Source organism: Selaginella moellendorffii, unplaced genomic scaffold, assembly GCF_000143415.4.
Source record: "Selaginella moellendorffii unplaced genomic scaffold, v1.0 SELMOscaffold_11, whole genome shotgun sequence".
NCBI lineage: Eukaryota > Viridiplantae > Streptophyta > Lycopodiopsida > Selaginellales > Selaginellaceae > Selaginella > Selaginella moellendorffii.
Window position 1 is genome coordinate 2,604,481 of NW_003314272.1, and position 21,093 is coordinate 2,625,573.

At 48.4% G+C, this 21,093-nt stretch overlaps 6 protein-coding genes and 1 non-coding gene across 8 annotated transcripts; 3 read left to right on the plus strand and 4 right to left on the minus strand.

The window, feature by feature from the left end:
• Window positions 1-140: 140 nt before the first annotated feature.
• Window positions 141-3,002, minus strand: LOC9659163 (probable histone-arginine methyltransferase CARM1). Its single transcript, XM_024673640.1, has 16 exons — window positions 2,998-3,002; window positions 2,389-2,698; window positions 2,266-2,331; window positions 2,131-2,218; window positions 1,924-2,073; window positions 1,750-1,853; window positions 1,592-1,690; window positions 1,474-1,543; window positions 1,325-1,421; window positions 1,217-1,271; window positions 1,081-1,164; window positions 952-1,029; window positions 789-892; window positions 559-731; window positions 381-508; window positions 141-314 (listed from the first exon to the last, which is right to left on the minus strand). The coding sequence occupies exons 1-16, from the start codon at window positions 3,000-3,002 to the stop codon at window positions 255-257; spliced, it is 1,671 nt and encodes a 556-aa protein (XP_024529408.1). The 3' UTR covers window positions 141-254.
• A 2,238-nt stretch (window positions 3,003-5,240) lies between these two features.
• On the minus strand, window positions 5,241-7,115 carry LOC9659164 (UPF0051 protein slr0074). The gene is made up of 2 exons (XM_002969120.2): window positions 5,649-7,115; window positions 5,241-5,573 (listed from the first exon to the last, which is right to left on the minus strand). The coding sequence occupies exons 1-2, from the start codon at window positions 7,095-7,097 to the stop codon at window positions 5,355-5,357; spliced, it is 1,668 nt and encodes a 555-aa protein (XP_002969166.2). The 5' UTR covers window positions 7,098-7,115; the 3' UTR covers window positions 5,241-5,354.
• Window positions 7,116-7,147: 32 nt separating this feature from the next.
• On the plus strand, window positions 7,148-9,325 carry LOC112345956. The gene is made up of 7 exons (XM_024673749.1): window positions 7,148-7,626; window positions 7,699-7,779; window positions 7,851-8,009; window positions 8,066-8,239; window positions 8,308-8,424; window positions 8,478-8,903; window positions 8,965-9,325. Exons 1-7 carry the CDS (start codon window positions 7,219-7,221, stop codon window positions 9,205-9,207), a joined length of 1,608 nt encoding a protein of 535 aa, XP_024529517.1. The 5' UTR covers window positions 7,148-7,218; the 3' UTR covers window positions 9,208-9,325.
• Window positions 9,215-13,960, minus strand: LOC9659165 (syndetin). 2 transcript variants are annotated; one of them, XM_024673747.1, is made up of 24 exons: window positions 13,488-13,960; window positions 13,264-13,431; window positions 13,135-13,206; window positions 12,991-13,069; window positions 12,875-12,939; window positions 12,727-12,816; window positions 12,576-12,665; window positions 12,434-12,520; window positions 12,292-12,375; window positions 12,125-12,244; window positions 12,039-12,073; window positions 11,857-11,989; window positions 11,350-11,805; window positions 10,873-11,297; window positions 10,749-10,812; window positions 10,601-10,697; window positions 10,379-10,551; window positions 10,200-10,325; window positions 10,013-10,146; window positions 9,886-9,958; window positions 9,721-9,840; window positions 9,590-9,667; window positions 9,487-9,537; window positions 9,215-9,432 (listed from the first exon to the last, which is right to left on the minus strand). In XM_024673747.1, exons 1-24 carry the CDS (start codon window positions 13,581-13,583, stop codon window positions 9,319-9,321), a joined length of 3,030 nt encoding a protein of 1,009 aa, XP_024529515.1. In that variant the 5' UTR covers window positions 13,584-13,960; the 3' UTR covers window positions 9,215-9,318. The 2 variants fall into 2 exon arrangements, with proteins under 2 accessions (XP_024529515.1, XP_024529516.1); XM_024673748.1 differs by lacking the exons at window positions 13,135-13,206; window positions 13,264-13,431; window positions 13,488-13,960 and having other exon boundaries at window positions 12,880-12,939; window positions 12,991-13,009.
• Window positions 13,961-14,135: 175 nt separating this feature from the next.
• Window positions 14,136-15,390, plus strand: LOC9659166 (5-amino-6-(5-phospho-D-ribitylamino)uracil phosphatase, chloroplastic). The gene has a single exon (XM_002968827.2). The coding sequence runs from the start codon at window positions 14,204-14,206 to the stop codon at window positions 15,317-15,319; it is 1,116 nt and encodes a 371-aa protein (XP_002968873.2). The 5' UTR covers window positions 14,136-14,203; the 3' UTR covers window positions 15,320-15,390.
• Window positions 15,322-17,531, minus strand: LOC9651450 (inorganic phosphate transporter 2-1, chloroplastic). Its single transcript, XM_002969122.2, has 3 exons — window positions 16,667-17,531; window positions 16,389-16,580; window positions 15,322-16,324 (listed from the first exon to the last, which is right to left on the minus strand). The coding sequence occupies exons 1-3, from the start codon at window positions 17,408-17,410 to the stop codon at window positions 15,488-15,490; spliced, it is 1,773 nt and encodes a 590-aa protein (XP_002969168.2). The 5' UTR covers window positions 17,411-17,531; the 3' UTR covers window positions 15,322-15,487.
• A 49-nt stretch (window positions 17,532-17,580) lies between these two features.
• Window positions 17,581-17,652, plus strand: TRNAP-CGG. The gene has a single exon. It is a non-coding gene; the product is annotated as a tRNA-Pro (tRNA).
• Window positions 17,653-21,093: the final 3,441 nt, after the last annotated feature.

Here is a 21,093-nt window from a genome sequence, read left to right on the forward strand (position 1 = left end):
ACTTTGAGCAATCTCTCAGCTTCCATAGCTATAGCAGCCGCTGGAGAGCCATCGACATGAAAACTTCTGTAACGTAGAGGTGCAAATACCATGAGCGAGAAAACCTTGGCTCACCTTTAAGACTTGGTGAATTGGCGGCGGAAAAATAGTAGAGTCTAGCATTTGTGAGTGGTCAAGGCCGGCGGCAAGGAGAAACCAGCCGCGGTTAATCAATCGCTGTCATTATTGTCCACAAGCTACAAGCTTGGCGGTGATTACGCTCCGTAAGGTGACATTTGTGCTCCTTGAAGTGAGACCCCCGCTCCATCTTGCAACTGTTGCATTGAACAGATTAGAGAAGAGTTTCTATGAAAATCAGAAAGAGCAAAAGAAAGAGCTACCTGTTGTTCTTGAGTCCACGTATAAGCTGGCATTTGGGACATTCTATAGTATGGTTCCTTGAGATCAAACTTTCCAGAAGAGCTCTGGATGGTTGCACCTTGGCCAGCCCCGGCTCCCCATGATGTGGCTATACAGGATTTCAGAGGATTCAAGACGTCTTCCAAGCAAACAACTTACTTGACATGCTGAGATTTATTGTATAGCTCTGAGCACTGTGCGCCGACAAATGCAACCGCGTTGTGATTGTCTGTCCGGCCATAACGTACAAAGGTTGAGAGAGCACAAGCCTCAGTTGATACCAATGCGTCGTTGGTGCTCCAGGGGCCGTTGTCAGCCATCTCGGGATAGTACTGCAAATAACGAGAAGATCAAGCATGTTTTAAGAAATTCCTAGAATGCATCCTTACCTTCCATTGAAGAGGACGTCAAACCAGCAGGCTATGCCGTGAACTCTTGCAGCCATTGTTGCTGTAAAGGTTAAAGGAATGACAATGTCGTACAAATCTTCTTCCTAACAAGCTGCAGTCAGATGCATTGCCACAATTTCCAGTACAAACCCGATATTCATACCTTCATGGAAGTCAGATCAAGAGAATGCATGGCTGGAGGCGCAACGAGAAGTCGTGGATCAAATGCATCAACTACGGGCTGCACATACTATTTAGACCACAGCAACAATGAAGAACTGAATGGTGGTACCTGAGAAAAATAGCCTTGAAATGCGGCATTATGCAAAGGGGTCAGGTCTACACCGTAGTAGCTCTGTTGTTGCCAAAACAGTGCCTGTCGATACACCAGGATGCAATTTAGAAGACTATCCTCAAGATAAGTGTACCTTATTAGCAATCTCGACGAAAAGGTATTCATCGCTGAAGGGAGCCATGTGGATTCTGAGAATACACGTATGCCACTGAGAGCAAGTATTGAGGGACAAAAAACTCACCTCCCAAGACCAGGAAACATTTTCCCGCCAGGGACCAAAAACCGGTCTCTAGCGATGATATACGACTCTAGCATTCGCTCGTTTACAAGCAAAGTTCCTGCAATAGCAAAAAAGGGCTGTAAAACACACAAGCACCTCCAAGAGCTCACCCATGGGCTCGGAAATAAGAACATCTGCTTTTTCCGGAAGTTCGACATCTTCCACTTTACCGTGAATTACCTGGCCACAGTGACATGAGTTTAAGGTTGATAAACCTGCAATGCTTACTGTTATGCGCTGAGATAACACATGGTTGCCAGCAATCAGTTTTCGTGCATAATCTGCCATGGATGAAGCCTCTACTGCGTAGACATGCTTCGCACCAGCCTTCCACCAAAAGACTTAGAAACACAAAAGGAGATTCTCGAGAAGTTAAAGTAACTTACCTGAGCAGCAAACAGAGATAATATGCCACTTCCAGCGCCGACATCAACCACAACTCGGCCCTGAAAGTCCGCACGATTCTCCACCACAGCGGCATAATAAGTGCCTGGTCATAATAAAAAGAGAACCCTGACTTGAAAACCGAATCGCATTGTTTCGCTGAGAAAAGGGAAAACCTGTTCTCACGTAGTCCTGTAACATATTTTGTTGATGGAGGAGTTGTCCATAGTAGTGGAAATACATCTTGGCAGACGACGCTTCGATCTTCTTATCAAACTTACTGGAATCCTTCGCGACTTCTGTAGAGCCATTAGGCAGTTTCATTGCTGCAACAGAGACATCGTCCTTAGTAATGACTTCTGTTTCAAAAGATAGAAAAAAACCTTTATTCGGGCTGTGGATCGCATCAAAAAATGTGTCGCTCGACTCTTCTGACTTGAATTCCGCGGTAAACGTTCTAGGATACACAGCCTACAAAATATCTAGCATCAAAGCACTAGAGGAACCTAATACTCTACCTTGTTTGCTTCATCCTCGACAGTATTCACAATCCAAAGCTGAGTCGATGGGCCTATTCTAAAAATCTACCAGCCAAAAGAAAAAAATCAATAACAAAATTAGATCATGCCGTGAAGGCTTACCTGACAGCGCTGCAAGTAAAATTGCTCCTGGAAAGGAGCTGGAGCTTCATCCCCCTCTGAAAAATGCCCCACAAACTCCACAAACGAGCCGCGCTGATCGCAGCACAGCCTGGCCGTGACATCGATTCCTGATGCTGCCGCCGCATCTCTCCCCGCTCCCGAGACAAATCGAATTCTTATGTCATTGAAGGCCCGCAGCTGCGGCGACGCGAGCATTTGAGCAGCAGCAAAGCGCCGAGCCGCAGCCGCTCCCTGCGCTGAGTGAAACCCTAAAATAGGGCGTAGGGTTTTAAGATAGAATCTCAATAACCTGGCAGAGCATATTCTATTGTAAAGCCTATTAGGATCAACTATATATAACAACATTTTTCTGATGGAGACCAATGGCTAGAGGTAGAGCATGTGGCGTGGAAGATCTTATTTATTTTGTTCTCCGACAAAGTTACAAAAGTTGTGAGTTTTTGCAGTATAATGATCATCTTGTTTTCAATCCAAAGATCTTTGGAGCCTTTAAAAAGTTTATGGATATTGTAATCCTTAAAAGTAACTTGTTCTAACTAATAAAATGTGTATCTAGATGAATTTTTAAGTCTTCTCAATGCACATTACCCCATGTTCTTTTAAGGAGTATAATAATTCTTGTCAATTGCATTAATATGTAAGGCAATACACCATAAAAGTATCTATCCATAAATTTCAATTTTATCATTGTGAAGATGGCTACAATGCCATATATTAATATTATTGTAGTGGGATTTTGATGGCCATCAAATTCGTTTCATATACACATTTTTATATTCCATTTTCATATTCTATACACTTAAATTGGTTGGTGGAGGAGAAGGATAGTTTTGATTGTTCTTAAGGAGTATTTAGATTTGGGATTTTGATTTAGATCTAGTTTTTGAATCATTTAAATCTCCATTTCCTTATAACTTTTTTAATTTCTTCTTTTTTATTTTTTTCCTTTACATTCATCTTCTTGGAAGAGCAATAACTTCCCCCTCTTTTGACTTTGGAATAGTAGTTGGTGCAATTGTTGGATGTTATGTGGTTACAGTCGAACAATTAAAGTTTGAATAGTTGCAAAACAAGTAGTAGGGCAAAAAAAAAAAATGTCAATCTTCTACTAATGGTAAGTTAGATACTAAAAATTTCTCAAAACACTTTATAGACCATATTGATAAAATACTATTAAAATATGATATAGATATTATAAAAAATTTAAGGTTTGTATTCCATTTAATCAGAAGGATGTTGCAGTGTTGATGATACCCCTACAAGAAGTTGCTAAAGAGCCACTTGAGCTTATATACATACAACTCTCTTGCCTAAAGATCCAGATTTTCAAGTGGCTATTGAGCAACTTCTTGTACACAAGCATTATCAACACTACAACATTCTTCTGACTATATAGAATACTATACAAACAAATTTTAAATTTAATGACTTGACATAGATCTACCATTGCTTTGGGTGGTAGACATAAATGTGATCTGTACAGCCTTCTTGTTAAGGTAAAAATCAATGAGGTTAATCTTCTTTTGATGCAATTGTTATGATCTTAAATGTAAAAATGTAAGAGAATTTTCAGATTAGTCTTACATACCCTGTTCAAAGTGAATTGTCACATGCTCTTGACATTGTCCTAGACATCGTCCTCTGAAATGTCGTACGGATTTATATTTCCTTGCTTGTAATCAACACTTTGTTCTACATTGTCACAAGATTTTGTGTCATGAGAATCTATGGTTACCTTGTATGTGTTCTTTGAGATAACTAAGTGGTAGAGTAAAACTCATACATGCTAAGACTATCAATCATCAAATCACATTTCCAATCTAACAATTATAAAAGAAGTTGATAACTATTTTCAAAATTAATGCTGTAGACTGGAGCCCGTTCCAACCCACTGGAGGCCATCAGGAGGATGATGAATAATGGAGTCCGGCAGTGGTCACATTGCTGCTGCTCCACCACGAAGGGCATAACGTTTGCAAATGCAGAATGTCATACAGATTAAGACACAATATGCATGCATAACCTGAACAATTAAACGACACAGGCAGCCTGGAACCTATGCAAGGACCACCAATAAAGATGACGAGCTTCCAGTGGTGTTAGAGATAAAACACTTAGTAAGAAATATGATCCAAAATTCTCTGCAGCCACTGGAATTGCAATAACCGCTGTGCAAAGTGCCATGGAACAATGCACAATAGATACAACATTTTTATCTAACATACAAAGACCTATTCTTCGCTAGAATATAGTACCATATTCATTTGCACCTATAAGGTTGATTTCTAGCACTCAACTGACGTTTTACCTCCAGAATTCAGACAATCAAGCTTGAGAACACCTTGTGGATCAAGCTTTACCAAAGAAGACACGACCCAAACTCTAAGAGCTGGCCTGAATTGCAAGAGCAAGGTCACCACGTCATAGATCCTCACGACCTTGATGACAACCTAACCACCCGGGCATCCATGCGACTCTCATTTGGAGATCGCTCTTGGACGAGAAAATCCGCGTGGTCCTTACATGCCATCCATGTAAGGATGGATGGCTAATCCCCCTGCGCGAACATCACCACGCCGAGCCCTTTTAATTAGTGCAATTTGTTTGACCAGTAGTTGCGTACTGCTTCGTGTCGCAGCAAGTGGTCATGCTGGAGATACAGACGTGATGTAGACCATGCTCAGCTTGTAAGCTCTAGTTTCCATGTAAAGACGCTAAAATTCATCGGCATTAATGCTTATTGGTACAAGAGGTTTTTTGTTCTTCTCAAACTCTTCTTGCATTGCACTTTGCATGGCACAAATTAAGAAGAGAATCAGCTAGCACACAAATAAAGTGCTGACTAACATTGACTATGTCAGCTTTGCCATCGAGTTTATTGTTTTGAGAGAAGAACATGGATGTAAATATCTATACAACATGTATGTAGTTGGACCAAGTGTGATTTACCCAACACTGTTCTCCAGTTTCAAGCTCATAAGCTGATTTACCTCGGCCGCAAACTCAAGAGGCAACTCGTTGAAAACTTCGCGGCAAAAGCCACCGATGATCGTCGCCACTGCCTTCTCCGGCTCGATCCCCCTCTGCTGGAAGTAAAACAGCTGGTCCTCGCCGATCTTGGACGTAGTGGCTTCGTGCTCCACTCGAGCACTCGGGTTCTTGTCCTGGAAGTGACAAGATCAGAAAGAAACCTCGATCAAAACCACGAGAAGCAGAAAGCTAATGGAGCTTTTGCATACCTGCGTGTAAGGATAAGTATTGGCGACGCAGTTGTTCCCGATGAGCATCGAGTCACACTGCGAGAAGCTCCTCGAGTTGTCGGCGGTGGGCTGGATCTGGACGAGGCCCCTGTAGCAGTTCCGGGACTCTCCAGCAGATATCCCCTTGCTCACAATCCGGCTCCTCGAGTTCTTCCCGACGTGGATCATCTTAGTGCCCGTGTCCGCCTGCTGCCTGTTGTTGGTGACGGCCACCGAGTAAAACTCCCCCACCGAATCGTCCCCTCGCAGTATAACGCTCGGGTACTTCCAAGTGATGGCCGACCCGGTCTCGACTTGCGTCCACGAGATCTTCGATTTCTTCCCGGCACACAGCCCCCGCTTCGTCACAAAGTTGTAGATTCCTCCTCGCCCCTGAGCGTCACCCGCGTACCAGTTCTGCACCGTCGAGTACTTTATCTCGGCTCCCTCGGCACAGTAGAGCTCCACAACCGCTGCGTGGAGCTGGTTCTTATCGTAGGACGGGGCAGTGCATCCCTCCAAGTAGCTCACGAAGCTCTTCTCGTCGGCGATGATCAAAGTCCGCTCAAACTGCCCGGTTTCCAGCGCGTTGATGCGGAAGTACGTCGAGATCTCCATCGGGGAGACGGTGTTCTTGGGGATGTAGCAGAAGGATCCATCGCTAAACACGGCAGAGTTTAGAGCGGCATAGTAGTTGTCCGCGACCGGAACCACGCTGCCCAAGTACTTCTTCACGAGCTCCGGGAACCTGTGGACGGCCTCGGAGATGGAGCAGAAGATCACCCCGGCGGCCTCGAGAGTTTTCCTGTGCGTGGTGGCGATGGAGACGGAGTCAAAGACGGCGTCCACGGCGACGTTGGCCAGCCTCTTTTGCTCCGTGAGAGGGATCCCGAGCTTCCGGAACGTCTCCAGGAGCTCCGGATCCACCTCGTCCAAGCTCTGCTTCACCTCCTTCTGCTTTGGGGCGGTGTAGTAGCAGAAGTCCTGGAAGTCGATCTTCGGATAGGTGTTGTCCGACCAGCTTGGCTCTTCCATCTTGAGCCACTGGCGATAGGCGTTGAGGCGGAACTGGAGGAGCCAGTCGGGCTCCTTCTTCTTGGAGGAGATCAAACGGACAGTGCTCTCGTCCAGGCCCTTGGGGATGGACTCGGACGCCACATTGGAGACGAATCCCCACTTGTAATCCCTGTCCAGGAACTGCCGGATCGTCTCATCGCTGCTGCTGCCAGTGCCGCTACTGCTAGGCTTGATTTCCAAAACCTCCGGCGGAGGGATTTCGGCGCGAATCGAGCTGAATCGCCTGCTCTTGCGAGGGATGTCTAGAGATTTTCTTACCTGGTACAGCCTCCCTCCCAGGAAGCCGATCGCCGGCTGCGGCATTCCAATCCATGGCTTGCTCGAGGCGCCCGCCTCGGAGAAGCAATTGAGCTGCGTCATCGTCGGCGCCATTGTTTAGCCCTAGAAATGGGACACGTCATCGTCTTTTAGGGTTCTTGGGCGGCACTATTAGGGTTTCGCTGTCGCGAAACGCGATCGCTAGCTGGGCAGGGTTTGGGAGCGGTCGTCGGAGATGGAGGACGAAGAGTGGAATGAGGAGGAGGAGGAGGAGGAGGGGAATGCGGACTTGACGCTGGGAATTCTGTCCAAGGCTCTGGGAGCTCTGTCCAAGGCGCACAGCCGGCGCGCGGCGGAGCTCTCCAGCTCTCCCTCGGATCCGGCGGAAGATGTGAGCAAAGTAGACGAGTCGAAAGAGATAACCGATCTAACTCCAGACAGGGATGGCGCTCTAGAGATTGTCAAGGAGAAGGGAGTGAAGAGGCGAGACGCCGGCGAAGAGGGGGACGAAGACGATGATCTAGAGAAGCATGGGAAGTCTTCCAAGAGGAACAAGTGTGTGGATTATGGGAAGGGAGAAGTGGAGGAGAAGAGCAATGCCGAGAAGAGATCGAGGAAGAGAAGCAAGGCCAGAAAGCCCAAGGTGAGCGCAAAAGTTTACGATTCACGGAAGATCATCGCCTTTTTCTTTCACGTTTTTTTTTCTTTGTTGAAGGACGATGAGCCAGCAGTTCTAGCAACTGAGACGAAAGAAGTAAATCCTCCGCCAGAGAATCTGGCATTCCGGAAGATCCTGGTAGAGCTTTGGTTTTTTCCGGTTCTTCGGTTTTCTTGCTCACTTAAGCATTCTTTTTCTTTTGTGTGTAGCGTCAACCTCGTTACTTTGATGATCCGGAAGATATCGAGGCGTCGCGAGCGACTTGCTACAACTGTGGCGATCCCGGGCACCTCGCTTTCGAGTGCACGGCTCCAAAGCCATGCTACGTTTGTGGCGACTTTTCTCACGATGGAAGGCACTGCAACCAGGTAAGCTCCTTGGAAGTCCATCGAAACCAAAGCAAAAATCTTCGGGCCGGTCGCAGCAATCGCAATGCTTCAAGTGTGGAAAAACCGGCCACCAAGCGAGAGCGTGCCCCGAGAAAGGCAAGCGAGGACGAGGAGGAGCCAGGCAGGAAGAAGGCGTTTGCTTGCTGTGTGGCAACTCGGGCCATGGATATGGCTCGTGCCGAGGAGATTACGAAGCGTCCGACTTGGAGGTACTCACAGACCTTTGCACTGCTCTTCCGATACGAAGAACAACACGACCTTGCTCGCTGCTGTGCAGGCAATCCAGTGCTACGTCTGTAAAAAATTTGGCCACCTTTGTTGCCTGGACGGCCTGGGAGACGCCCCGAGGCTCGCGTCGTGCTACAACTGCGGTGATACCGGTCACTCTGGCATGGTGAGAACTTTTCTCTTCTCTTCTCCTTGGTAGCTTTGATGCTCTCTATCCAGGCCTGTACGAGGACGAGAGGTAACTCCTTCCCTCCGACGCCCAAGACGCAATCAGCGAAGAGCCAAGCAGCGAAGAGCCAAGCCGCGAAGAACCACAGCACCCCAGGCGCGAAGAACCACGGCACTCCCACTCCGCAAGCGGCACTACCGCCGCCGCCGCCGCCGCGGCCCTCAAAGCAGTGCTTCAGCTGCGGTGAAGAAGGCCATTTCTCGCGCGAGTGCCCGAAAGTAAACGACGGCGCCGCCACCCCGGCTCCCGCCGCCACCCCGGCTCCCGCCGCCACCCCTCGCCGGGGCGAGAAGTGCTACAACTGTGGTGGCGAAGGCCACTTTGCCCGCGAGTGTAGCAATCCCCCCTCGACCCCGTCGTGCTACAAGTGTGGCGAGACCGGTCACGTTGCTCGACAGTGTAGTGCCCAGCCGCAGGTCTGTCGCTTGTATCAAAAGCACTGAGATGGAATTCGTTTTCTCGTTGCTGCTTGTGCAGGCCAAGCGTAACCCGGAGCCGGAGACCAAGCTCCCTCGCTGGATGGAGATCCAAACTAGAGACGATCGGCAGCAGCAGCAGCAACTTAATGGCCTGTTGACGCCGCAGAAGATGTATCACAGAGTCGCCGATCAGGACCAACGTAACAGCAAGAAGCAGAGGGCACTGGCGGAGTTTGCACAGGAGAAGTCGGCCATTCGGCTGCCAAAGTGGTGCGCAGTAGAAAGCGCCGAACAGAGGTGAGCTGCCGTTTTTGTTGATCTCTGCAAATGCAGATCCCCGATTGATTAATTGCACACCTGCTATGATACAAAACCACCAAAATTGCAGTTACCCCTGGTGGTAACTTCCCGCTTACAAATCGCCGCTTTCGATCCTTTCCAGCAAGTCCGTCCTTGTTTTACGCTTCCAGTTGTTCATGGACGCTACCAGGTTGATGAGGTTGATGATTTGTTGCTTGGAGTACTCCTGTAGGAAGAGAGAAACTGTGAGAACTGTATACTGATGGAGGAATGGACTCACCGGATGAGATTTAGCCCAGTACAAGAATTCTGTTTCGGGAAGATAGAATGCCTGACGAGAAAACAACTCGTAAGAATGTCCAAATTGCCAAAAATGAGCAGACCTTTATGTAAGCGTCCACAATCTGGAGGTTTGCTTTCAGTTTCGCGGGAGCAAGATGTTGCAAGCCGTTTATTAGAACCTGCAGCAAGCGTTGCTCAATACTCGCAAGAAACGAAGACAAAATGCCCATGCCTGAAGGTCCAGAGACATGACCGCACGTCCCTCGTTATTACACCTCCTTACTCTCGAAAGGCCTTCCACGAGTGTCTCCGCCAATATATCCACTCCGTATTGCAGGAGAAGTTCATGGACCTGAAACGCCGTCAGATAACATACAAAGTTTGTAATGGCTTTTACCTGTCTGGAGACGCCGGCGTTTGACAAGCGCACAGTATACTGCTTGAATTCGCCAAGAAGTGAATCTACATATCTGCATCCGGAGTTCAGATTAACAACACTTCCCTCGCTCTTTGAGACGTCTTACCCGTTGTGCTCCATGCCAAGCTCTTTAAGCTCCCATCTTGTATTGGATATACGATCGAAATATGATCCTATATTTAGCAAAAGACGAGCACCTGTCTTGTATACGTGCTCTCTCAAGTCTATGGATGCATCGACCTGACAAAAAAGAAACAAATCAGATCCAAAGCAGTTGTTTCAAGTCATTGTACCGTTCTGGCAAAAAACTGGTCTACAAATGGTAGAGCATTTTGATGCAGTAGCGATTGAAGATGCTGACGAGAATTTCTTATAAGCGTGGCAAGAAAAATGAGCGATTCCGCCGCAACCGTACGCTCCTGTCAAGTAAGTATGAATTAGCAACCACCTGTGGCTGCTAAATGAAAAACACCTTAATGGCGAAAAAATTGCTGGGAGAAACCATGCCTGCGCCGAATCCTTGTGACGACATCTCAAAAACTCCAGCATTCATGGGTTGAGGATGCCCAGCAGCATATTTCAACCTTTGCTCTTCCAGCTGCTGAGAGATTCTAACCAACGCTCCTCTGAGACGACCGGAAATTACTGAGAAACAAAAGTACTTTCAGAAACAGACTGAAATGAGTGTTCTTACCAGGAGAGTCAGAAGGCGCTCTCCCACTGAACAAATCACGTTGTCCGAATGTTTTGAAAACAATAAAAAAGTAGAGCTCAAACACTTGGCTAAGGCCCTATTAAGCAACCACAAGATATCAAACCACCCGCCGTATGTAAACTAGTACCTTGAAAACTTCCAGACTGATAGGCTCCAATATTTGCATGAGCCTTGCATATCTATCAATGGACCTATCCAGCAAAAGATAAAAAACAACGTAACAAGATTTTTCAATCAAACAAGCGCCAAACCTGAGCATGTTTATCGACGAGCTGGTTAATGTTATTCGCTCATCATCACCAGCATTGGATTTGGTTTCCAGCCGACCGGGACGTTGACTGTCCTCGTCAATAAAATCCGCCAGAAGATCCTCGTTTTCTTCTTCTTCTTCTTTAGGGGTCACATTGCTCGGCATTTTTCCGTGGGGAGAACCGTCTACTTTTCCCGAGCTCACGTCTGCAATTCTCGACTCAGTAAATGGATTCCCTTTCCTTAACCACTCGGTGAATCCCTGCTGCACCTCCAACTTTTCACCAGGCTTTAGCATCATGGACTCAGACGTGGTTGACGCAACTATCGGTGCACCATTTCCTGTAAGTCCGGCTAGATTTAGTGACTTGAGAAAACCGGAGGGAACCCTTTGCCATGGTTCCTTTTCTAGCATCATACGTAAGACCTGCCGTCGGAAAAACACCTCAGAGCGACGTCAAAACAGTTCGGAAAATTACCTCGAGGTTTTGTCGATGAAAAGCTCCAAAATATTTTTCGCTCTGCTTCACCAGTTTAGCTCGCAAAGGTATGGCTTCGGCACCACTGAAGGCTTCGCCAGCAAGAATAAACTTGTTGAGCAGATCAAGGTTCAGTAAGAAATGATGAGCACTAGCTGCACAGAACGCATCAGAAGACAGAAGTGCAGATACTCTTCGCGCAGCAAGCTCCCAGACAGTCTTCCTCCCCTTTTCTAGCCCTTTCCCAACCGCTCGTGCCACCTCCATCCGCAGCCTGTTTCTAGAATCCAGCATATTTTCAGTTAATGCTGGTCCATTTTGCATCCTTCCACTGACAGAATCGTCTTTTGTTCCTGACTCCAGGGACGAGCTATGACGGTGCGCTGCTTGAACAGGCTGACTCAAGCTTCCTTGGCTACGGCTCCGGTGAAGGGCACCGTTGGATACAGCTGATGTCTAAAAAGTAAAAAATTCTACGTTCAGAAGCATGTAAAATTCAATTCAAACCTGAAGTTTCCAATCGCACGCCATCATTCGGAAATAAGAGCATAGTATATCGTAGAGTAGTTCCAGAGTTTTGAAAAGGCAGGGACGGTAACTAGTGTCTGGCAATCTCAAGCATAGATCATTATATGGTAATCTGAAAAATATCCGAATGTTAAATGACATCTTAGTTCCTGTCTGCTCACCTTCCCCTTCTCTGAGCTGCTTGTAATTCGTCCGTCTGTACAAGGAACATCAAATAAGGCATACATAATGTCGTAGGCAAATAAACCTGAGGTAGATACTCCTTCAGGACCGAATGTGTCCTTGCTACAATGATCTGAGCATAAAAAGTTTGTGTCTTATCAGAGAGTCCTGGAACATCGTCTATCATGGCATATGCGTCAATAACCTGCAATCATAAGCATCAGCGGCGTGAAAAGAGACGAAAAGTTATACCGTCATATATTTTTCAACGTTGAACTGTCTACAAACATCAAGTAGAACTTCATCGACCTTTACAATAGTTTTTTGCAGCCATTCCTGTGAAAATGAAAAACACTTATGCATGAGTTACTACTTGTGCAAGAGCAGTTCTCACCTCGATACTATGATTCATGTCCTGCACAGCTGCAAGCCCCGACATTTCTTCAAGAAGTTGTAAGCACTCTGAGCACATTTGTAGCGCCTTCAAATTCAGAAATTAATCATCAAAGTGCAAATTTGAAGTGGAAACAGCTTACTTTGCCGTAATTGCCTTCCTCAATGGTGCTGTCTAGCCGGGACTTGATGTCTATTGCATGTTGTATTCTTTCTAGAATAGGAAGCATATCCTAGACATTCGGTGTTAATAACATTAGTATTGTGACAACAGAAAATACAGAGAAAACGTACCATTAGAACCTGTTTCTTCCGAACGTTTCCAGCGACTACAAGGTCTTGAGAGACTTCATGCATTGCAAGAGACAAACGCCTGCGACCATTCTAAAATAGATGTTTCTCGGTCAGAAAGATAGTTCAACTATTACGCAACGAGAAGTACCTTACATATGATTTTTGAGACTTGTAGATCTTTCTCCACTTCAGTGACCATTTGCATTCCTTTCACTGCATATAACAGTCAGTAAGAACAGCAACATGATCCTCACTGGCACAGACCCATTTCTTCGTGATGTTCCATAACCTGAATTGAAAGTTTCTCCGTTATATCATCAAGCTGCAACATCCTTTGAGATACCTGAAAGAGTTTCAAGGCAACTATATAGAACGAGCTGTCGAAAGAAAAAGCGGTATTCACTTAACCTTGTTTTCGAAAAACTCTTGAGTTGGTTGCTCGGGTAAGTGCTCCAGAAGATATCTCACCGGATCGAAGTCCTGGAAAATAGATCGAAACGTTCAGTAACACTGATTTGCCAGTGAAGATTTGCTCGCCTTTTCGAAATACTCTTCTTCGAGAGGTTCCGCAATTTCACCTCTCTTCTTCGCACTGTACACCGAGGGCGTCTCTCCAGAGGTTGATGCGATCGAAAGACGATCATGAGGAGGGGTAGCAGCGATGCTCTTGGCAATAGCCGCAGCAGCCGCAGCCCTGGCCGGGATCTGGCAAAGTAGAGTCCACACACGTCGTTCAAAAGATCTGGACGAATTTATCAAACCTCGGGCCTGTCCGAAGAGGAAGACAGTATAAAACTCCGAGCTCGTCCAGCTTTCACAGACTGGAGGAACTTCTCCCCGATATTCTTGAAATCCATGCTTCCCTGTGCGAGGACGATCACATTGTGCTCCCCAATTGTAATGCCAGCGCCTCAGCTGGATTTTCAGCCTAGATCCAGCTCCATGCATCCCTGCCCCTCAAAATATCCCAAAATTTGCTGCTAAAACTCATCTCTGATCGATTTCCCAGCTTCACCGAGGCAGATCCAGCTCCCTGGAATCCATGCGCCGAGATTTACGATCCTGGCGCCATCAATGCAGAACCTAGGGTAAAAGAAGGCATCGCTTCCCGGGGAGATCCACACGACACTGTAGCGCCTAGGGTTGGCAGCCGCCAAAATCCTCGTCCTTCCCGGCGAAAAACGAAAGGTCTCACCTATGCAAGAGGCACCACAGCAATGCCAGGGGAGACCCCGTCACTGGTTCGAATCCCATAAAGCAATAACTAACCGTTTCCCAATAAAATAAAGATTAGGAATATTAAGGAAGGAAAAATATGCTGCCATCTGTCGCAAATCCCATGGTCCACGTAAGCGCAAGAAATAAAAGATCTTTCCATTTATTCGTATTTTAGGGTTCTTGACGCGGAGGAGACGTGTTTGCGTCCCTTGCACAGATCTAGTCGCGACCAGCTGCGCCTTGCCATTGCTGCTGAATTATGGCTGCTGGACTCACAGGCGCCGCCATTCTGGGAAGAATTCCAGGCAGAATCATCCTCACCGATCCAGCGCCGGTGCCTCCTCAACAGTCCTTTCAATCCTGTGAGTTTTGCCATGGGCTCGGGAGGCTCCGATCGACGAGTTCTTTCCCAGGGATTAGCCCTCAGAGGTTCCAGAAAAGGAGAGGAGCTACAGTGACATCGGCAGCAATGGCAATGGCGGCCACGCAAGAGGCGTTCGTGCCCAGCAGGGACAGCCGCCGGGAGCACCTGGAGCAATCCTTTGTGGCGGCGCCGTCCCCAAGGAACCGCGCCGACGATGCCTCGCTCAACAATCCGCTACTCCGGCGCGAGCGCATGGGCTGTGGATGGCTGGGCGTGATCATGGAGTGGGAGGGCGTGGTCGTGGAGGAGGATCTCAGCCTCGATAGAAAGGCCTGGAGGGCCATCGCGGAGGAGGAAGGCAAGAGCCTCCCGCCGGCATTCCTTCTCAAGCGCGCGGCGGGGATGAAGAACGAGCAGGCCATCTCCGAGGTCCTGTGCTGGAGCCGCGATTTCCAGCACATCAAGAGGATGGCCAAGCGCAAGGAGGATCTCTACCAGTACATGCAACGAGGAACTTACCGGCTCCTCCCCGGATCGCGGGACTTCGTCCAGGCGCTCAAGCGATACAAGGTTCCAATCTCCGTGGCGTCGACGAGGCCGCGGAGGATCACCGAGCGGGCGATCGAGGCGGTGGGGATGGAGGGATTCTTCGACGAGGTGGTGGCGGCGGAGGACGTGTACCGCGGCAAGCCGGATCCGGAGATGTTCCTCTACGCGGCGGAGAGGCTGGGATTCATCCCCGAGCGGTGTATAGTGTTTGGGAGCTCCAACTCGAGCGTGGAGGCGGCGCATGACGCGCGGATGAAGTGCGTGGCGGTGGCGGGGACGCATCCGGTGTTTGAGCTCGGGGCGGCGGACTTGGTGGTGAAGAGATTAACGGAGCTGTCGGTGGTGGATTTGAAGAACCTGGCGGATCTGGATGCGCCGGAGTTCCAGGCTCCAGAGCCTCAGCTGGAAGAGAGCCGCGAGGAGGACCGAGATCTGGAAGAGCGACGCTTCATGGCATTGTAACATCACCAAAGATCATCGCTTGATTTGTAAATATACATAGTATAAATTCAATGTAAATATTCCTGACAAAAGGTTCTTCGGAGTTATTCTTCCATTCCATCGCTATGTTCTTCCGAGTTCTCTGGAGTTCTTCTTCCACCTTACTTTCTCTTCCCTTCGATCGCCCACTCACGCCAGGGAAGGAACGAGGAGCCGGAACAAACTCGTGTAGAGCACGGTGAGGAGAGCTCCAACCGGGATCGTCACCACCCACGAAGCGACGATCTCCCGGACTGTCTCGCCGCGGACACTGTTGAGTCCTCTAGCGAATCCAACACCCATGACAGCGCCGACCAGAGTGTGAGTCGCGGAGATTGGGAGTCCCAGCCTCGATGCTCCTACCACGACACTGGCAGCGGCAAACTCCGCCGCGAATCCTCTCGTAGGAGTCAGCTCCGTGATCTTGTTGCCGATGGTCGCGATAACTCTGTATCCCCACACCAGCAGGCCGGCCACGATCCCAAAGCCACCCCACGCAAGCACCTGTGTCGACACCGCCGCGGTCACTGCCTTGGAGCCGTGGAGAATTGCCAGAGCTCCAGAGATCGGGCCGATTGCGTTGGCGACGTCGTTGGCTCCGTGAGCGAACGACATGAAGCACGCTGACAGGACTTGGAGGTAGCCAAAGACGGTGTAGACGATCTGGAGCTGTGTTCCCGTGGGACCTTCAATCCTGTCCGTGAAGCTGATCTTCCGGAGTGACGCTGCCGCTGGTGCTCCACCTGCGGAGCTCTCTTTGACGGGGATATCGCAGAACTCGCCGATGAGACCACCGAGTTGCCGACGAATGATCAAGTTGATGATAACAGCTCCCAAAGCTCCGAGACCAATGGCTTCCGCTGCCATCACGAGAGAGCTGCCGTGGACGGGTAAAGCCGTGACAGAGAAGGCTAAAACTCCCACAAACACAGCGATGGGAGCTGCTCGTGCTGCTGCTACACCCGGATGTGGTGCGCTATACACGAACTAGAAAAAAAAAACAAAAAAAAAAAACAATTAGAACAACGCAAACAAACTAAGTCGAACTCACCGTTCTGATGCACTTGTAGACACCGTAAGAGACCAAGCCTCCCAAAAGCGGCGAGATAATCCACGAGGAGACGACGCGAGCCAGGGACTTCCAGTAAACCGCATTCACGCCACCATAGACGAGTCCAAACCCGACAAGCGAGCCGATGATGCAGTGCGTCGTCGACACCGGCCAGCCACAGTAGGAGGCAACCTGTTTCATATATTTTGGAGTGGAGTGCTCACTAACAGAGAAATGAGAGTAGAAAACGATGAGCAAAACGAGAGAGGAGAACTTACTTGGAGCCAGGAGCCAGCGGCGGCGAGAGATGAGAGCATCCCAGAAAAGAGCAAGCTATCGTTCCCAGCAAACGTCCCGGGCACCAAGATCTTCTGCATGGTTTCGCTTACGTGAGAGCCAACCATAAAAGCCCCGGCGAACTCGAGGATGGAGGCGGTGAGCACGGCCTGGCGGAGAGTGAGAGCGCCGGATCCAACCGAGGTGCCCATGGCGTTGGCGACGTCGTTGGCGCCAATGTTCCAGGCCATGTAGAAGCCACACAGCAGCGTGATGAGGGTGAGAGCTTTGGCCTTCGTCGTGGTGGCGAGGAGGAATGGACGCATGAAGGAGGGAGCGACGAGCGCAGCCACCGAGATGCCCAGAGTGATTGCCGTGGCCGTCCTTGGCGAGATCCCAAACGCCTCGGCCATGCCTTGAAATCCCCCATTCACCGGTTTCTTGAGCGAAATATCCCCCTCCGCGGCTTCGCTGCTGCCGTGGAGCTCCCCCTCCAGCGACGACGACGATCTGGCAACCAATTCTCGGATCCTCTGGCCATTCCAGCAGCTCCAGCGGCGGCTAGAGATCGAGACCACCACTGCTCCTCCATAATCCCTGCTGCTGCTGCTAGATTCTAGCACTAGGACCTTCCTACAGGTACCTGGCGAGAGATTTCGATGGCTCCTCGCTATCCGATCATGGGTGGGCGCTGGCCGAGCATAGAGCTGATTAGACGAGCGCAAACACGGCATGCCCTGGCTCATCTCAAGCAATGCCGCCTAAGCGAAGAACCCTAGCGATGCCCTACAAGTGAATCTCCAAGATTCCATCCCTGGAAGGAGAATCCATGTCGCGCGGCCCCTCCCCTTATCTCTTCTATCCACACTATTTCTTCCTTGGTTAACAGCCGTTAAATCAGATGCTTGTCATTAATGGGCATTTGGTCTAGTGGTATGATTCTCGCTTCGGGTGCGAGAGGTCCCGAGTTCAATTCTCGGAATGCCCCGTCAACGTTTTGACCAGGGTTGCCTTTTGCGATGCTTCATATTCGTAAAGGCGATATTGTCTATATATACGTATATATTTCTTTTAGGGTTCTTTAAAGGATGAATTGCCAGGACGTGTTGTTAGCAGGCGAGCTGTGCAACGATCATGCTTTCGACGTCTCGGGCTGCTGGACGACGGGCCTTTTCGATGACCAGAGCCTTGCGCCACTGCCTGCATCGGATCAAGATCAACTTGGCGATGGCGAGGTACTCTACGACTTTGGAGTGGGCACCGAGCAGGGCTGTGCCGCGGACCTCCTCCCGGGCGCCCTCGAGTTCCTCCAGACGCAGCAGCCGCAGCCCTACGTCGTCCAGCCTCTCCAGTGGCGTTCCAACTACGTCGACGACCTTCAGTATACGTACACCATGGTAGAACAAGACGGGATAAACCCATACGCGATGACGCAACAGGGGAGCCCAAATCCATGCGCTCCGCAGCCGAGGTGTCCAGCAGCGATGGTGGGAAAAGCCAAGAACTTGGGCCATGCAAAGGTGGCTAGCACTAGTAACGCCGCGGTCTCGGCCCCGGCTAGGAAGCGGGGGCGTCCGAGTGGAGTGGCCGGGTCGGGGTTCAAGCCGGTGCACCGGAACCCTCCCAGTGAGGCGGAGAAGGAGGTGGCGCGCTCCATCCAGCCACCCTGCCCGACGTGTGGCGAGGGTATGAAGTACAACGATTTCAACAACCAATGCATATCGCAGCCGCGGTACCGCTGCAATCCCTGCCAGGGCCCCAAGGTTAGACTCAACGACGAGAAGCTGCTGCGAGAGATGGGTTTCATTCGATGAATCTAGTTTTCCTTAGTTAATTGAAATCTTTTTTCCTAGTTGTAAAAAGTAGCTAATCGAATTTTATTTTTCCTTTTGCAAGTTTTATTTGTATATTTCCTTTCGTTACAGGATTATTCCACATATGCCCATTATAATATTGGCATGGGGGCATGCCACGCTGGATGCCATGTCATCGTGACGTGGGACTTTGTCCTCTTTGCGCTCGATTCGGCCATGGGCACGGTACTTGTTCTTGCGGGCGAGTATGCGAGGTCTTTCTTCTGGATCGGATTTCCCAGCACGGGGTCTCGTCGTGGACATCAATGATTCCAGCATTTGCCCAAAGTGCAAGCCAAGGATATCTTCAGTCATATGCCACGTACATTGTGTGGAATTTGTTAACGTTTTCTCTCACAAGAGAGGAAAATATATTTTGCTACAGAGGAATTTGAGCAAATACCTCAAACGGATCTGGTCTCCTGGACCGCAATTGTTGCTGCAAATGCCCAAAAAAGGGATCTTGGACGCCCGAAAGAGCTGCTTGATTGCATGCCCGAAGCACATTCTCGGCCTGTAAATACTGATCGGTTCATACGTGCAGCACGGAATATTTGCGGAGCAAAATATCTTTTCAGCGCAATGCAAGAAAGAGACACTGTGTCTTAGACCGCTTTGCCCACGTAGGGCATCACGCCACTGTCCAGCTGCTCGACAGGATCAAGCTGGACGAGCTCAAGTTCGTATGCCTGCTCTCGTCGGTGGCCTATACGGGCACCGTGGACGAGGTCCAAGAGTGGTTCATGGCAATGGTGGCGGACAATTTCGTGGAGCCGACGCTGCAGCAGTACTGCTGCCTCATCGCAGCTTTGGCAAGGCCCGGGAGGCTGCGTGACGCAGAGGACCTCATTGTGGATGACACTCTTGCCAGCCTCAAGGAACCTACTTTCTTTGAGAGGAGGTAGAGTGTGACTCTTTCTCTGTTTTATGCCAAGTGTGTCCGAGTAGCAAACAAACTCACGATTCGATCACACCTCCAAAGTTTAGGAACAACGATAAGAGCTTTCAACTTTACAAAGCGCAGACAAGCTTCTTTGTTTTCGAATGTCAAAATGTACTTTTGAGTGTTCAAAGGGAGGCATCAGTGTTTTCTCTTTTTTAAGTCAACTCCTCCTCAAACTCCTGATAATTTGCCTTCTCATCCGCTAGAACCATATTCTAATCGCGAGAATATAATCAAAGCCGATGGTAGCCTCGATTGAAGACTCCCAGTTGAGACTCTTTGACAAAGGAACTACACAAGATGACAAGGAATTCGCAGCATCAGAGGCACAGTAGCGCTACTGGTTGGTTTTGTCTGGTGGTTTGGATTCCACAGAATCGTGAATTGGTGGCCTCTGGTACGCAGATTCTCTTTTTCTTTTTAATTGTCTCTGGTGTTCCACTGGGCTCCTGCTGTGCTTGATCTTGCTTGCATCAGTGATATTTCCACCGTACAGCGAGAATCGGCACATGCATATGTGGTGCTTATATGGATTTTGCATGAAATATTTATATCATTCATATGTGGCATGCCCCGTGCCTTGAAAAGTTTTTTGTGTAGCACTAAAAAGTTCTATAGATCTCTTTTAACTCGGCCTCGCTTCTGATGTCACAAACAACTCAATTATTTTAACACTTGAAATTACATGTGTTATTTATTTATTTATTTATTGCAAATTAAGTAAGGTACATCTACCCTTTGGAGGTGTATCTATGGCAATCAAATGTGATGCGAATGTGATGCGAATGTGATGATACACACCTCTTAAAAAGGTGTGTATTTGAATTATTTAAATATATATGTGTGACTTACAAAATAATTTATAGACATAATTTTTTTTTCAAGACATTGGGCTTACACATAAGTATCATTATGTGCTCACACCCAAAAGCTTAGAAAAAGCTTGTGGAGGGGAACATTCACACCCTTAATCACTACAACTGCAGACTTACACTCTGGTCCAAACCCTAACTCAACCACTTATACTTAATCATAGGATTAAGTGTAGCCTACGAAAAGAAATCCTGGTGGAAAACCACAAGAATCTAATGCCTATGTCACACTTATATGACTGCTTGTAAATCACACACATAACCAAGTGGAGAAGAAACTTTGCAGAATAAGTCTTTGCATCACATCCATACCCACAAATTGCATGCAAAAGGAGTTACTAAAATCTCAATGGCAGTAACATCACATTGTCTAAGATATCTAGTTAACTTTGCTGCTCTCCGTGAGGTTCCACGCCAAGAGCTTCCTCTTGATGCTGGCGAGCTCACACTTGATCTCCGAGAAGGCGGCCTCACCAGCATCAAGAGGAAGCTCTTGGCATGGAACCTCATGGAGAGCAGCACCACCCCTGAGCTACGATTCTGGCTGCCCTCATCCACTCAGGCCCGCATGGCATGCCCCCTGTATATGTAGCATGTCTTACATTTTATTATAACAATCAAAATATAATTGTGTATTATAATATTATATGTAATAAAAAATAAAAAATACTATTCTCACATAACTAGATATTTATATGCCATTACATATTACTTGTCATAGGTACCTGCCTCTCAAATATGCAATAAAAAATTGATTTCTA

Excerpts from the sequence above, each read along its gene's own strand:
- LOC9659163 (XM_024673640.1), bottom strand. Across the intron at positions 1,691-1,749 it reads TATCTCTGTTTGCTGCTCAG|GCTGGTGCGAAGCATGTCTA; the intron begins GTAAGTTACTTT and ends TTTTGGTGGAAG. Across the intron at positions 732-788 it reads GACGTCCTCTTCAATGGAAG|TACTATCCCGAGATGGCTGA; the intron begins GTAAGGATGCAT and ends CGTTATTTGCAG.
- LOC9659164 (XM_002969120.2), bottom strand. The coding sequence starts at position 7,097 with ATGGCGCCGACGATGACGCAGCTCAATTGCTTCTCCGAGGCGGGCGCC. Across the intron at positions 5,574-5,648 it reads ATACTTATCCTTACACGCAG|GACAAGAACCCGAGTGCTCG; the intron begins GTATGCAAAAGC and ends TGTCACTTCCAG.
- LOC112345956 (XM_024673749.1), top strand. The coding sequence starts at position 7,219 with ATGGAGGACGAAGAGTGGAATGAGGAGGAGGAGGAGGAGGAGGGGAAT. Across the intron at positions 8,010-8,065 it reads ATGGAAGGCACTGCAACCAG|CAATCGCAATGCTTCAAGTG; the intron begins GTAAGCTCCTTG and ends GGCCGGTCGCAG. Across the intron at positions 8,240-8,307 it reads ACGAAGCGTCCGACTTGGAG|GCAATCCAGTGCTACGTCTG; the intron begins GTACTCACAGAC and ends GCTGCTGTGCAG.
- LOC9659165 (XM_024673747.1), bottom strand. The coding sequence starts at position 13,583 with ATGGATTTCAAGAATATCGGGGAGAAGTTCCTCCAGTCTGTGAAAGCT. Across the intron at positions 12,376-12,433 it reads ACATGAATCATAGTATCGAG|GAATGGCTGCAAAAAACTAT; the intron begins GTGAGAACTGCT and ends TCATTTTCACAG. Across the intron at positions 12,074-12,124 it reads TGAAGGAGTATCTACCTCAG|ACGGACGAATTACAAGCAGC; the intron begins GTTTATTTGCCT and ends TTCCTTGTACAG.
- LOC9659166 (XM_002968827.2), top strand. The coding sequence starts at position 14,204 with ATGGCTGCTGGACTCACAGGCGCCGCCATTCTGGGAAGAATTCCAGGC.
- LOC9651450 (XM_002969122.2), bottom strand. The coding sequence starts at position 17,410 with ATGAGCCAGGGCATGCCGTGTTTGCGCTCGTCTAATCAGCTCTATGCT. Across the intron at positions 16,581-16,666 it reads CCGCTGGCTCCTGGCTCCAA|GTTGCCTCCTACTGTGGCTG; the intron begins GTAAGTTCTCCT and ends TATATGAAACAG. Across the intron at positions 16,325-16,388 it reads TCTACAAGTGCATCAGAACG|TTCGTGTATAGCGCACCACA; the intron begins GTGAGTTCGACT and ends TTTTTTTTCTAG.